The sequence below is a fragment of the Rhinoraja longicauda genome, chromosome 9 (assembly GCF_053455715.1).
Source record: "Rhinoraja longicauda isolate Sanriku21f chromosome 9, sRhiLon1.1, whole genome shotgun sequence".
Classification (NCBI taxonomy): Eukaryota; Metazoa; Chordata; class Chondrichthyes; order Rajiformes; family Arhynchobatidae; genus Rhinoraja; species Rhinoraja longicauda.
This window is the reverse complement of record NC_135961.1, coordinates 54,441,276-54,457,304: the sequence shown is the minus strand read 5'-3', so window position 1 is coordinate 54,457,304 and position 16,029 is coordinate 54,441,276. Positions and strand designations below refer to the sequence as shown.

Sequence of the window (16,029 nt, the reverse complement as noted above, 5' to 3'; positions counted from 1 at the left end):
CGTCACATTCCAAATCACTGAAGACTCATCAGTGAATCCATTCATCATGTTCCCAATCCAAGGAGCCTCATCACTGGTTCCATTCACCACATTTCCAATATGTGTGGTTTTATCACTGGATTCATTCACCGCATTCCCAATCCATGGAGTCTTATCACTGAATCCATTCACCGTATTCCCAATCCATGAAGTCTTATCACTGGACCCACCTCGGCTCACCCCAGTGTCTGATATCTCACCCCTTTTTTTACTCATGTGGGCCTCAATCTGTGAAACCATTCCGGCAGTTCCACTTTCACGAGTCTCAATCCTTGATGTCTCCCTTGATGTTGGTTTCACCTTGTTCCCAATCCTCGATTTTTCCTTTGTGTTTTCACTCAGATTGTTCCCACGCTTTGCCTTTTCTTTTGAAGCATTGTTGGATATTGTGTAACTGATTACTTTCGGTTTCTTCCCAATCCTGGAAATCCTGTAGCTGGTTGTGTTCAATGCATTCTCATGTTTTGGTATCTCTCCATTCTTTCTGTTCAGCTCATTACCATTCGCGATCATCTCTCGCTTGGTTTGATTGTATCTTCCCCCACTTTTATTCAAATTATTCAAACCCCAAGATCTCTCGTCAGAGACTTCGCTTAGTCCATTCCCGATTATCAAACCACTTGCTTGATAATGTTTTTTGCTAATCTTAGCTGATTCTTTTAAGTTTTTTTTCCAGTGCTTCAAAGCCCATGCTATTTTTCCAGTGAGTGGATTCAGCTCATGACCATCTCCGGACGTCTCTTCATCTGTTCCATTGATCTCATTCCCATCCATGGATATCTCTCCACCAGTTTCATTTGCCTCATTTCCATCCCCTGATATCTCTCCGCCAGTTCCCTCATTCCCAGCCCCGGATGTTTCTCCACCGGTTCTATTGAACTCGTTCCCATTCTTGGATATATTTCTATCCATTCCAATAGGCTTATTCCCTTCCAGTGATATCTCTCTTCTAGATCCATTAAGCTGATTCCCGTCCTTGGATATATCTCCATCGGTTCCATTAAGCTTGTTCCCATCCCGGGATGTCCTGTCATCAGATCCATTAAGCCCCTTCCCATCCACGGCTGTCTCGTCGACAGTTCTCGTGAGCACGTTCCCATCTCCGGATATCTCTTCACTGGTCCCATCTGTCCCATTCCCCATCTGCCACCTATCTCCAAAGCTCTCATTTTGATTATTCAGAGAAATGGACAACTTACCGTTGCTTACATTTTGTTTGTAGAGACCCCCTGATTCGTTGCCAATGGTTACTTGAGAATATAACGTGCCACCATTTTGATACTTCTCACTCCCGGATGAATCTTCATCGGTATTAATTATCAGATTCTCACTCCGGGAAATGCCTCCACTGGTTGTATTTTGCTCTGATTCACCCCTGGATAACTTCAGCTCAGTCCCATTTCTGGGTCTCTCCCCATCGTCTCCATTCATATCATTTCCAATGTGGGATATCTTTCCATTGGTTCCATCCAGCTCTTTGACAATCCAAAATATTGACCCGCTGAACTCGTCCTCACTCGCAAAATTCTTTCCACTGGTTACGTTTTGCTCATTCCCAGTCCAAGCTAGTTCTTCAGTGCCTGGAGTCTGTTTGGAAGCATTTGTGCTCAGTTCATCGTCAGTCACATTTGGATAATTCCAAGATGTCACCTCATTGATTTCATTCAGGTCATTCTCAACCTTGGACTTCTCTCCGCTGGTTAACTTCACTTGAGTCCCATTTCTGTCGATGTCTCTGCTGATCACAATGACCTGTGTCCCGTTCTCGCTGATATCTCCCCACACTGTGCAGTAATAGGCGGCAGAGTCAGTCAGCGTCACGTTTGTGACCGTCAGGATGAAGCTGCTGTTGGAGGCGTCTCTGAAGGGCTGGAACCGCTCAGTGAAGCCTGGTCTCCTTCGTACGCTGCCTCCTGCCTCGTGTGTTAAAACCCACTCCATTTCCTGCCCGGGTAGTTCTCGATACCAGTGGACGTCAGTTGTTCCCACTTCAGCGTTCTCCATGGAGCACCGTAACCGTGCCGTGTGACCCTCAGTGACACGTTCCAGCCTCGGGAATTGGAAGAGGGTCGGAGGATTTGTATCTTAGAGGGGGAAAATAGCAATTACCTTAATGATCATTCTGGGGCTTACAAAATGCATCCAACTGTTTGCCTCTCCCTCCAATAAACACCTGCAGGTCAGAGTGAAGCCGCACGCAAATTGGAGGAACAGCATCTCATTTTTTGCTTGGGCGGCTTGCAAACATGTGGTATAAATATTGAGTTCTCTAATTTCAAGTAACCCTTGCCTTCCCTCTCTTTCCGTCCCTCTCCCACCCTAGTCGTCCTGCTAGTTTCACTGTTCGTATCATTTCATTATAACCTCTTTCAAGCCAACAACGGACCGCTGTGGGCACCACCTTTCTTGAGTCATCATTATCGGCTCTGATTTGTTCAGTACCTTTTCATACCTCGAGTTTCCCCCTCCCCTGACTCTCTGAGCAAGGGTCTCCACCTAAAGTGTCACCGTTCCATGCCTCCACCACTCTCTGTGTAAGGAAACGTGGCCAACACATTTCCAAAAAGTACATCAATGCCTCCACTTCCTCAGAAGGCTCACAAAGTTCAGCATGTCCCCTACATCTGCAAGTTTCAGCCTAAAGGCATCAAAATCAGCCTTTGCCCTATTTATGATTTTAATTTGTGGACCACCCCTATCCTCCGTAACTACTGTAAAAGGGAATTATGGCCAACTGCTCTCACAGTTCTCCCCCACTGACACTTCCGCCACTTGCCCTAGCTCAGTTCCTCCTAAGAGGAGGTCCAGTGTTGCAACCTTCAGTAGGGTCCCCGATATATTCATTAAGAAAGCTTTCATATAAAAAATTTAACACACTCCATCCTGTCCAAACCCTTTACACCATGGGAACATTCCATAGGGTTTCCACTCTTTGGGAGAAGAAATGTCTCCTCATCTCTTTCTTCAATGGTGTATCCTTATTGTTAGTCTGTGACCCTGGTCCTTGGCTCTCCGTGATTAGGAACATTCTACCTGTATCGAATCTGTCTCATCCTGTTAGAATTGGCAAGTTACCGCAAGATCCCCTCTTATTCTTCTAAACTGTCGTGAATATGTTGGTTCAAGATGGCGCCCATCAGAAATGAATTCCACAGATTCACCACCCTTTGGCTAAAAAAATTCCTCCTCATCTCCTTTCTAAAGGTACATCCTTTTATTCTGAGGGTATGGCCTCGGGTCATAGACTCTCCCACTAGCAGAAACAACCTCTCCTCAATAAGGTCACCCCACAGGCTCCTACACTCCAAATAAAAAAGTCCCAAGCTATCCTGCCTGACCCTGTGTAACACAAGCCTACAAATCCAGGCAACATCCTTTTGAATATCTTCTGCACCTTTTCCAACTTTACAGCATCCTTCCTATACTGTTTGCTTTCATCAGTTCATGGACCATTTTCCAAGCAGAGACCGAATGAATGATTTAGTGAATTCTAACTGTGCAGAGGACATATCGTGTGAATGGGACAGTGCAGTGAGTCACACCTGAGCCACTCCCTCTTCTCCCCTCTCCCATCAGGCAAAATGGCATAGAAGTGTGAAAACGCACACTTCAAGATTCAGGGACAGTTTATTCCCAGCTGTTATCAGGCAACTGAATCATTTGACCACAACTAGAGAGAAGTCCTGAACTACTCTCCACCTCATTGGTGACCCTCAGACTATATTTGATTGGACTCTACTGGCTTTACCTTGCACTAAACGTTATTCCCTTATTATGTATCTATGCACTGTAAATGGCTCGATTGTAATCATGTATTGGCTTTCTGATGACTGGATAGCACGCCACAAAAGATTTTCACTGTACCTCGGTACTCGTGACAACAAACTAAACTGAACTGAACTGAACTCTAACTGAGTTAACAGCAGGGGCTGTCGATTGCCAAGATGATGAGGTCATTAAATGCTTACTTACTGCTTACGATCAGCTGGGTTCCTTCTCCGTAAACCGAGCCCCACACACTACACGTGTAAATGGCAGCGTCACTGGGCTGCACTCCAACGATGGTCAGGATGAAGCTGTTACTGGCCAGATCCCTGGATGAGTGAATGTGATCAGAGATGACGTGCGACTTGGTGATGTAGTTGTAGATGGAGTGAGTCAGCAGCCACCGCCTCTTGTCCCCCGGCACCAGCCGGTCCCAGTAGACCGTGGTGGCCTCTACACTGTGGTTCTTCATGGTGCATTGCATCTCTGCCGTCTTTCCCTTCTGGAGTCTCATCACCTCGGGGTGTTGCAGGAGGATCGGAGTTGCCTGGAGGCCTGCTGGAACATCAGAACATTACAAGGACCTAGGAGCCAGGAGTAGGATACCCAGCCCATCAAAATCCTCGCCCTTCAATATGATCAAGGCCCATCTGTCCCCAGGCCTCAATTTCTCCTCTCTGCCAATTCCCCATTGTCCTTAATCTCCCAATCTCTGAAAAATGTGTCCACGTCCTCTTTGCATACTCCCAATGAGCCAGTCTCCATAACCCTGTCAGGTGTCAGGGGTTATGAGGGAAGGCAGGAGAATGGGGTTAGGAGGGAGATATAGATCAGCCACGATTGAATGGTGGAGTAGACTTGATGGGCCAAGTGGCCTAATTCTGTTCCTATCACTTAAGACCTTATAAACCCTCTGGTGCAGAAAATTCCAGATATTCACCTCCCCGCTCCCACTCCTGAGAGAAGAAATTTCTACACACTTCAGTATTAAATCACTGATATTTTAATTAAAAATCAGTCACCTCACTGTTTAGACTGATGCAGTTAATGTCTAAATAGCAAGGTGCTATTGGTCCTTCCGACTGGAGCAGACTGGCCAATATGGAAGGGAAGTCCAAGTGATGCACCATCTGCAGTGCAGTGACCAACACACACTTTTAAAAAAATTGTAAATCTGTGCAGAGTTGGGACCCTTGTTATCTATATACTAAAACTCTCATTTGTTTGTTTGTTTGTTCCTGAACTACAGCCAAAACAGTACACGATAGCGCGCCAATTTTACGCCCACCTTACTCACCATCATCCCTTTGGTGCCAATGGAAGACGTTTCATTGAAATCGGTGTTATAATTTTTAAGTTATTCACATTTTAAAGTTTAAATCTATCTCCAAGGGAGGGAGGGGGGAGGGAGGGAGGGAGGGGGGAGGATAAGGGGGGGGTTGAGGGGGATGGAGTGAGGGGGTGGAGGGGAAGGGGGGTTGGGGAAGGGGGAGGGGGAGGGGAGAGGGAGGAGGGGAGAGGGGGAGGGGCTGAGGGGAGGAGGGAGGTGGAGGGGAGGGGAGGGAGAGGGGGGGTGAAGGAGGGGGTGGGGGAGGGAGAGGGGAGGGAGATGGGAGGGAGAGGGGGGTGAAGGAGGGGGTGGGGGAGGGAGAGGGGGGGTGGAGGGGGAGGGGGAGGGGGAGGTGTTGGGGGGAGGAGGGAGGGGGTGGAGGGAGAGGGGGAGGGGGTGAGGTGAGGAGGGAGGAGAAGGGGAGGGAGAGGGAGGGTGGATGGGGAGGGGGAGGGGGGAAGGGGAGGAGATGGGAGGAAGGAAAGGCCAGGGGCTAAGAGGGGAGGGGGTGGGGAGGGAGGAGAGGGTGCTGCACCATTGGAGGAGAGGTTTGTGCCCAATGGGTCCACTTGGTATAGTTTATTATATATATTAACAACTTAGAAGTGAATGAAAGATGAATGATTACAGGTGACAGAAAGGTTGTAGGTGTTGTGGACAATGGGGAAGGTTGTCTAAGGCTACAGCAGTTTATAGATCAGGCGGAAGGTTGAGCAGAGCTCTGGCATGGCCAATGTGAGTTGATGTATTTTGGGAAGTCAAATTAGATGTAGGATATACACAGTAAATCTTGAGTGGTGGGGAATGTTGATTAACAAAGGGATCTGAGTGTTCACGTCCAGAGCACCTTGAAAGTAACAGGATAGTGGACAGGGTGGTTAAAAATCCACATGGCATGCTTGCCTTTGTAAATCAGGGCATAAAGGTTGAGATGTTATGTTATGCTCAGACTGCACTGGTTGGAGTATTGTGTGGTTCTGGTTGCCACGCGATAGGAAGGACTTTGGTTGCTCCAGAGAGACTGCAGAGGAGATTCACCAAGATGTTGCCTGGATTGGAAAACAATTGATATGGGGAGAGATTGGAGAGGCTGGACTTTCTTTCTCTTGAGTGACAGTTGCTGAGGCCTGACTGATGGGGGGGGATATGAAATTATAAGAGGCATAGATAGGGTCAGTAGGGTAGGTAGAATCTGTTACCCAGAGTAGGAGAATCAAAAACAAAGGGGACTAGCTTTAAGGCGCGGGGAAAGAGATTTAAAAGGGATCTGAGGTGAAAGATTTTCATAGAGTAATTGATATCTGGAACTTGCTGCTATAGGAGATGGTGGAATCAGACAAGATCACTACATTTAAGTAACATGTAGACACAAATAGGCAAGGCATAAAATTATACAGTCGTAATGCGGGAACATGGGATCAGTATGGATGAATAAAGAGATCAGCAAGTTTATGGTGACCAAAGGACCTGTTTTTGAGCTGTATGACTCCATGACATTTAAGGTTGGGATTGGTTGGAAGACGAGACAAAATGGGCATTGAGCTAGATAACACACATGAAAGCAGGAGCAGCAGTATGCCAATCAGCCCCTCAAGCCTGCCCCACCATTCACTATGACCACAGCCTGATCTACACTGGCCTCAACACCTTTTCTGAGTTCCCCACACCCCTCAAATGCTCGACCTCAAATATTTATCTAACTCCACTTAAATACACTAAATGACGCGCCTAACACCTGTCTGAGTAACTTAGCGGGGCTGCGTCATAGGGACTTAAATGGCTGTGGAACCTAGAGGGTGAGGGGGTCAGCGGAGAGTGAAAGAGGTTTTTGTCATCCGTACAGCCTTGTACGTCGGACCGGTGTCTTGATTGGGACGCAGGAACACAGTGAGTGGGTGAGCAAGCTGTGAACCTGCCCGGGACCACCCAGAAGATTCCACGAAGCTGGAGGTTGGGCCTTCCCAAGGAGAAGGATAGAAAACACAAGCTTTCAACCCAGACAGTTCAGACGTATTTCACTTGAACCTGTGGCCCACTCTCACAGTCCCAGTCATTCTGTAACAATTGACCTGCTATTTAGGGATCAAGGGAGCTGATGGAGAGACAGGAGAAGAATTTGCATTCACATAGCAGTTCAGCACATTGCAAGGTCATTTTTAACCCATACAATAATAGATCTAATTCTGTTTTGCACTAACATTTTATTTTTTTGCATTATCTTTTTTTTCTGCATTATTTATTTGTAATTTATCTGTTACGTGTGTATGTTAAGTTTCTGTGTGTTGTCTATGTGCCTGTGAAGCAAAAATGTCATTGTACCTGTACCTCACCATACTTGTGCATATGACACAAAGGGTGGTGGGTGTATGGAACGAGCTGCCAGAGGAGGTAGTTGGGGCACGTACAATCACAATGTTTAAAATACATTTAGAAAGGTACATGGAGAGGATAGGCTTAGAAGGACATGGGCCAAACACAGGCTGGTGCGATAAGTGTAGATGGGGCATGTTGTTTGGCATGGGCAAGTTGAATCGAAGGGCCTGTTTCAACACTGTATGGCACTATGATTCTATTACTCTACAACTATACACTGGACATGACTTACTCGATACCAAGGGGAACCTGAGTTAGAAACATAGAAACATAGAAAATAGGTGCAGGAGGAGGCCATTCAGCCCTTTGAGCCAGCACCGCCATTCATTGTGATCATGGCTGATCATCCCCAATCAATACCCTGTGCCTGCCTTCTCCCCATATCCCTTGATTCCACTAGCCCCTAGACCTCTATCTAACTCAAGGATAGGAAGAACCTATAGGAAGAACATAGAAGCATAGGAAGAACCCTCACTTGGGACACATTGCTTAAATAACCTGCTATGCTTATCCTGGTTGAGATAAACAGCCATAACATCAGGAAAATGAACCAGTCTCGACCAGTGCAGCAATTAGTCAACTTTGGTGGAAGCAATAGCTAAATTTCGGTACATCTCTGAAGTATCGGAAGCAAGACTGCAGCCATTAAGTCTGACATTGCCTGAGGCCGAGGTGTGTGGATCTGGCATGGACCTCCTCCAGTGCAGTCACACACGATGAGGAAGAGAGAGTGGTCACACAATCCTACTCACATTAAAGGACAAGCAAAAACTCTAGCAAACAGTCCCATGGTCGTCCCTGGGAGAAGATACTAGGCAACCGCTCTCCATGAGTGAACATTGGGTTGAGAAACCAGGGACATGGTGTCCTGTTCTAGTGACATGTTGGAGGTTGCAATCATTTCACATGAAATTATAACCATAAAAATAACAACATGGCTAAATATTATTTTGTAAGCAACGGCACAAATCAAGCTTGTAACCTTCATCTTGTGGAGTCAGTGTCAAAGCGTCATAGAGTTATACAACATGGAAGCAAGCACTTCAGCCCAACTTGTCCATGCTAAACAAGATGTCCCAACTAAGCTAGTCCCACCTGTCTGTGTTTGACCCATATCCCTCTAAACCTTTCCTATCCATATACCTGTCCAAATGCCTTTTACCTGATTCATCTGCTTCCTGTGACAGCTCCTTCCGTATACTCCCCACCCTCTGTGTGAAAACTTTCCTATTAAATCTTTACCCTTTCACCTCTCCTGCCCCTAGTTCTCAGTTTCCTACTCTGGTGAAAAAGAGTATGTGCATTCACCCTATCTATTGCCCTTATGATTTTATACACTTCGAGAAGATCACCCCTCAGCGCTCCAAGAAATAAAGTCCTAGCCTGCTCTCCCTATAGCTCAGTGCCTTGAGGCCTGGCAATATCCTTGTAAATTTTGTCTGCACTCTTTCCAGCTTCATGGCATCTGTCCTTTAGCAGGGTGACCAAAGCTGGACACAATACTCCAAATGCAGCCTCACCAAAATCTTGTACAACTGTAACATGACATCCCAACTTCAATACTCAATACTCTGACTGGTGCGTTCTAGCCAGCAAGAATCTTTCTTCACCACAGGGAACTATATACTTGTTTTCTCAGATCCCTCTACTCTACAACACTGCACGGGGCTCGACAATTTACTGTGGAATCCTGCCCTGGTTTGACTGAACAAAATACAACGCCACCTCACTTATCTGAATTTAAACTCCATTTGCCATCCCTCAGCCCACTTGCCCAGTTGATCAAGAACCTGCTTCCAATTTTGCTAACGATCTTCGCTGTCTGTGATACAACCTGGTTTCACAAATTTACTAATCTTGTCATAAGGTCATAAGTGATAGGAGTTGAATTAGGCCATTCGGCCCATCAAGTCTGCTCCGCCATTCAATCACAGCTGATCTATCTCTCCTAACCCCGTTCTTCTGCCTTCTCCCCATAACCTCTGACACCTGTCTTAATCAATAATGTCTTGTGCATTCTCATCTACAGAACTCAATATTGACGCAGAGTGCTTCCTGTAGCAAATTAAAAATTAAATGCAAACCATTTCTATTTTAATGTAGACACGATTCAGAAATAAACCTGTCACTGACTACAGGCACCCTTTGTAAGCATCTCATCTATTTCCCGCACCAGCCCTCTCACTCCCTCTCCTCCCGGACAAAGGAAATTATAGAGACTCCTGTTTTTTACCTTCCAACCCACCAGCCTGCACATTCAGCAGATGATCCTTTATGAAGTCTGCAGTGGCTATGGGCTACTGGTTGTGAATCTGCCTGTCTGTTGGTGATGACCAACCTGTCTGCTGGTATTGATCAACATATCTGCTGGTGGTGACCCAGCCATTCTGTTGGTGCTCTTCAGGGACATTGCTGGAGCCTCAATTGCCCACCTTGTGCAGGAACCCAGGTAATAGGAGCAGAATCACAGAGGGAGGCGAGCAGTTAATACTCATAAGTGATAGTAGAATTAGGCCATTCGGCCTATCAAGTCTAGTCCGCCATTCAATCATGGCTGATCTATTTCTCCCTCCTAACCCCATTCTCCTGCCTTTTCCCCATAACCTCTGACTAATCAAGAATCTATCTATCTCTGCCTTAAAAATATCCACTGACTTGGCCTCCACAGCCTTCTGTGGCAAAGAATTCCACAGATTCAGTACCCTCTGACTAAAGAAATTTCTCCTCATCTCCTTCCTAACAGAACGTCCTTTAATTCTGAGGCTATGATCTCTAGTCCTAGAATCTCCCACATCTGAGTGGAATGATACATCACAGGGCATTCATAATACCGCAGGGGCAGGCCTGCCACTGTAAAATGGGTCTCCGAATAGAGGTCACCCACGACGTCGCTGGTCAGAAAGATGCCGCACACTTTGTGGAAGATGGGAATCCCAGGGGAGAGAGAAGGTAGCTTCTCTCATAATACCGGGGGGGGCAGGGGGTGGGTGAGGGCAGGGACCCCCTCAGCCCTTGCGGTACACGCGTGTCAACACGCAGCAAACAGACTGGGTAGACACAAAATGCTGGAGTTACTCAGCGGATCAGGAAGGATCTCGGGAGAGATGGAATGGGTGACGTTTCAGGTCGAATCCCTTCTTCAGACTGAAGAAGTGGGTGGTCGTTTGCAGATGGCAGAACAGTGAGCCAGGAACATTGTCGTAAAGGAAGGGCCCTTGGTCCCACCACTGCGAGATGGCTCACAGTTCTGGTCCCCAGATTCTGGTGGCATCAAAGTGTGGAGGGGGAACATTGAAAGATGTGAAGAATGATCCCAGACTAGCAGAGAGAAGGCAGCTTGGCAGAGCTCCCTGGGCTTCTGAGTGGCTTGAAGAGATAGATGGAACCACACAGACACACGAGACAGCCGATGGTGGAATTTTCAGAAAAAATAGCAAAGGACATAGGTTTAAGGTGAAGGGGAAAAGATTTAATCGGAATCTGAGCGGTAACCCTTTCACACAAATTGCAGTGCGTGTATGGAACGAACTGTGGGCAAGTTGGGCCGAAGGGCCTGTTTCCCCGCTGTATCACTCTATGACCCAATGACCACCGGAGGAACATAGTGGCTCAGCAACATCTCTGGAGGGAATTGGGCAGTTGGCTGAAACCGTCTGGAGATGGATGGTTTGCTGTACCAAAGATGTGGGAAACAACAAGTTGTAGTCCACACATTTATGGATGGGCCCACATCACTTTGAATCTGTCCGATCACAGTTCCCCCACAAACAGAGACTGGTACTTACCCAGAGCAGCTGAGAGGGCCAGGAACAGAGATGGGAGCAACTGCCTCACCATATTGGAAGCAAGGTTCTCTGACACTGCTGGCACTCTCCGAAAGGATGAATTTATATCAACATGCAGTGGAGTCATTGTGCATTGCATAATACTCCTTCACCTTCGATACATCGGCTGCACAGCACAGAAAGTACTCTACCAAAATAGCCTCGGCCGCACAAAGCAAACCAGTTCCTGAGCTGCCCACTCACTAAAGTAGATACAAGAGTGTTTGGACATTGACCAACTGCAGCACGTGCAGTGACTGTCCCCACCGGCATCTGGACAACAGTCAGTGGCATTGAAGCACAGCGAGCCCCCATTGCCCACCCATGCCAGGGACAAAGGGAGCAACACTGGCTGCAGAACTCCCAGGCCGATGTCGCCACAGCAATGGAGAGGAGGCTGCTGACCCACTGAATTAGGGTCACATAAATACCCATTGACCTCAATGGATTGGAGTCAAAGTGTTAATCGTTGACCTTAGTGGTCAGGTTCACAAAGAGTTTTATTGAATTTCAATTTTTCCGTTCCTGGTACATTTGACTCTTGAAACACTTGACCTTGGTGGCCTGGGATCGTAGAGTTACACAATGATCTCATTGGGTGAAGTGACACCCATTGATTTCATTCTCATAGGCGCACAATGCCGGAGTAATTCAACGGGTCAGGCAGCCTCTCCGGAGAAAAGGATTAGGTGATGTTTCGGAACAAGACCTGGGATCACATTGATATCCATTGGCATCAATGTAACGTTCCCTTCAGGATGGATCTTCTGCCCAATGGCTGAAACATGCCCCCCGCTCCACTGCTCTTTGATGTTGCAGCTCTGAGCTGTGGCCTCAGCACAGCTCCATGAGTGAAGAGGTGTAAGGGCCCTTGAATCTTACAGTGGCATCAGCCCAGAAACCTTCCTGCTGTTGGTCGCACTCTGAGCAGGAGAGGACCGAGAGAGTGGCTGGCCCACAGGATGGCAAAGTCATGCCAGCTTCTCAGCTTGGTTCAGATAGTGTTTATTTTAGTTTAAAGATACAGGCCCTTCGACCCACCGAGTCCGCATCGACCAGCAATCCCCGCACATTAACATTACTCTACACACACTAGGGACACTTTTTTTAAAACATTTATACCAAGCCAATTAACCTACAAACCTGGACTTCTTTGGAGTGTGGGTGGAAACCGAAGATCTCGGAGAAAACCCCACGCTGGTCACGGGGAGAATGTATGAACTCCATACAGACAAGCGCCCGTAGTCAGGAGGGTCTCTGGTGCTGTAAGGCAGTAGCCCTGCCGCTACGCTACCGTGCTGTAGTGTGTTCTACCAATCCTGCTTTCTAAGGCCAACACTGACCCCGCCAATGACAGAAGCGAACCAGAGGTAGCAGCAGAAGCAGGTACAATTACAATGTTTAAAAGGCACTTGGACAGGTACATGGATAGGAAAGCTTTTGAGGGATATGGGCCAAATACAGGAAAATGGGACTATATTTAGATGGGTCAGCATGGAGGGGTTCGGCCGAATGGCATGTTTCTGTGCTCTGTAACTGAACTGGAGGTGGACTAATTCCCAGAGTGTGACAGGCCAGATGAACATTAAAAAATTGCAATGATTCTCAGCTCATTTTGGTTTAGGTGTACCTCCAGTTCCGCTTTCAAAGGCCAGCTCTGACCCCAGTTGAAGGCATGCGATGGCCAGGTAACATGGGAACAGGTAGCATAGGCAAATGGGTTGAATGGCCTCATGTCATGCTAGGTGTTCCGTTCACTGGCGGCACAGTGGTGCAGCAGTAGAGTTGTTGCCTTACAGCGCCGGAGACCCGGATTCGACCCTGACAATGGATGCTGCCTGTCCATGGTTTGCACATTCTCCCTTTGACCGTGTGGGTTTTCTCCTGGTGCTCCAGTTTCCTCCCACATTCCAAAGACGTGCAGGTTGGTGGGTTAATTAGCTTCTGTAAATTGTCCGCACTATATCGGATAGAACTAGTTTACAGATTGATCGTTAGTTAGTGTGGATTCGGAGGGCTTAAAGGCCTGTTTCCACGCTGCATCTCTAAACTAGAGGTTACGACTATTTAATATCCCTGGTTTGTGGAGTTCTGTGCCTTTACTACATGCCTGTGGCTAATATACTACTAATATACTGTACATTGTTTCACTTGTTGTTTGAACTCTGAAATGCATTGAAGTGTTGTAACACTGGGGTATTTCAATGACATGACCTGATGTAACCAGAAAGGATTATCTGCGAGGTTAAATGCAGAGGTCTCAGTGGGCAATTGTAACCACATCTTGCCACAGAGCTGTGGAGGTGGAGTTTTTAGTTTAATTTAGTTTAGTTTAGTTTAGGGATACAGCATGGAAACTGGCCCTTCAGCCCACTGAGTCCACTCCGACCAGCGATCCCTGCACGCTAACACTGTCCTACACACATCAGGGACAATTTACAATTTTACCAGGCCAATTAGCTGACAAACCTGCACATCTTTGGAATGTGGGAGGAAACGGAGGAAACGGAGAAAACGCACGCAGGTCATGGGGAGAACGTACAAATTCCTTACTGATTTGCACCCGTAGTCAGGATGGAACCCGGGTCTCTGTCAATGTAAGGCAACACTGTAAGGCTGCACCACCGAGTCATGTTGAGTTCAACATCGGGAATAGATGTTGAGTTCCACTCCATATTCAGTGTGGAACTCAACATCTATTAGAACCACAGTGGGATCCAGGGCAGCAAGGAAAGTCAACGAGAAAGTTAATGGGTAGCACAGTGGTGCAGCGGTAGAGCAACTACCTTACAGCGCCCGAGACCCAGGTTTGATCCCTACTATGGATAATTGTCTGTACGGAATTTGTATGGTCTCCCCGTGACCTGCGTGGGTTTTCTCCAAGATCTTCGCTTTCCTCTGACACTCCAAACACGTACAGGTTTGAAGGTTAATTTAGCTTGGTATAAAATGTCAATTATCCCTAGTGTGTGTAGGATAGTGTTAGTGCGTGGGGATCACTGGTCGGTGTGGACTCAGTGGGGCAAAGGGCCTGTTTTCGAAACTAAACTATAAACTAAACTAAACCCAAGGTTGGTTCAGCTGTGACCACTGAACCACAGAGCAAAGCTGAGTGGCTCACTCCTGCTTCTAAGCACGAAACAAACAACCAGAGGAACTCAATGGGTCATGCATCATCTGTGGAGGAAATAGATGCAACAATTTGGATCAGGACCCTTCTTCAGACTGATGGATCAAAGGGAAGAATGCTGGAAAGAAGTGGTAGGGATGGGGCAAAGCTTGGCAAGTGAAAGGGGTTGGGAGGGGTTGATTGGCAAGTGGGTGGAGAGAGTGACAAAGGCTTGAGATTTAAAGTAGACAAAATGGTATTAGATAAGGAGAGAAGAGGGGGACTGAAATGTAAAGCCGGAGGGAATTAACATTTGTTTAATCAGTTTACAGTGCATTTTGGCTTTGAGCTTGGTTTTCTTGGTTGTGCGCTTATCCTGGTGTTACAGCACAAGTTGTACATCAGTCACTGAAAGTAAGCATGCACGTACAGCAGGAAGTGAGGAAAACAAATGGCATGTTGGCCTTCACAGCAAGAGGATTTGAGCAAGGGAGAAAGGAGATCATACTGCAGTTGTACAAAGCCCTGGTGAGACCACACCTGAAGTATTGTCATGGTTATAGTGTGATACAGTGTGGAAACAGGCTCTTCGGCCCAACTCGCCCACACTGGCCAATAATGTCCCAGCTACACTAGACCCACTTGCCTGCTCTTGGTCCATACCCTCCAAACCTATCCTATCCATGTACCAGTCCAACTGTTTCTTAAATGATGGGATAGTCCCAGCCTCAACTACCTCCTCTGGCAGCTTGTTCCATACACCCACCACCCTTTGTGTGAAAAAGTTACCCCTCGGATTCCTATAAAATCTTTTCCCCTTCACCTTGAACCTATGTCCTCTGGTCCTTGATTCCCCTACTCTGGGAAAAAGACTGTGCATCCACCTGATTTATTCCTCTCATGATTTTGTATACCTTTATAAGATCTCCCCACATCCTCCTGTGCTCCATGGAATAGAGACCCAGCCTACTCAATCTCTCCCTATACCTCACACCCTCTAGTCCTGGCAACATCCTCGTAAATCTTTTCTGAACCCTTTCAAGCTTGACAATATCTTTCCTATACCATGGTGCCCAGAACTGAACACAATATTCTAAATGTGATCTCACCAATGTCTTATACAACTGCAACATGACCTCCCTACTTCTACATCCAATACTCTGACCGATGAAGGCCAATCTGCCCAAAGCCTTTTTGACCAGCTTATGGGGGGGAGAGGGGGAATGGGGGTGGGGGGAGTGGGGTGGGGGGAGGGGAGGGGGGAGTGGGGGGGAAGGAGGGGTGGGGGGGGGGAATGGGGGGAGGGGGGAGGGGTGGGAGGAGTGGGAGTGAGGTAAGGGGGGATGGACTGGGTGAGTGGGGGGGAGGAGGGGGGGATAAGGGGGATTGAGTGCGTGAGTGGGGGATGAGGGCGCTAGACCAATACAGGAGAGGCCTTGGGTCCACAGCTCACTCTGGCTGCAGCGCTGGCGCCACGGGGCCAAGGTGAGTGTCACCCTCTCCCTTTCCCTGTCCCCCTGCTATGAGGAATGCGCCCAATGGGTCCACTTGGTCTAGTAAACACATAAAATTCTTAAGGGATTGGACAG

At 47.4% G+C, this 16,029-nt stretch overlaps 1 protein-coding gene across 1 annotated transcript in view; it reads right to left on the bottom strand.

Moving 5' to 3' along the window:
* Positions 1 to 11,419, bottom strand: part of LOC144597072 (uncharacterized) — a 28,914-nt gene extending 17,495 nt beyond the window's left edge. The window contains exons 1-3 of the mRNA XM_078405987.1: positions 11,293 to 11,419; positions 4,012 to 4,359; positions 19 to 2,123 (exon numbers count right to left, since the gene is read on the bottom strand). Coding sequence (XP_078262113.1) covers positions 19 to 2,123; positions 4,012 to 4,359; positions 11,293 to 11,419 — 2,580 coding nt within the window. The remainder of the gene's footprint in view (positions 1 to 18; positions 2,124 to 4,011; positions 4,360 to 11,292) is intronic.
* Between the last annotated feature and the right edge of the window lie 4,610 nt (positions 11,420 to 16,029).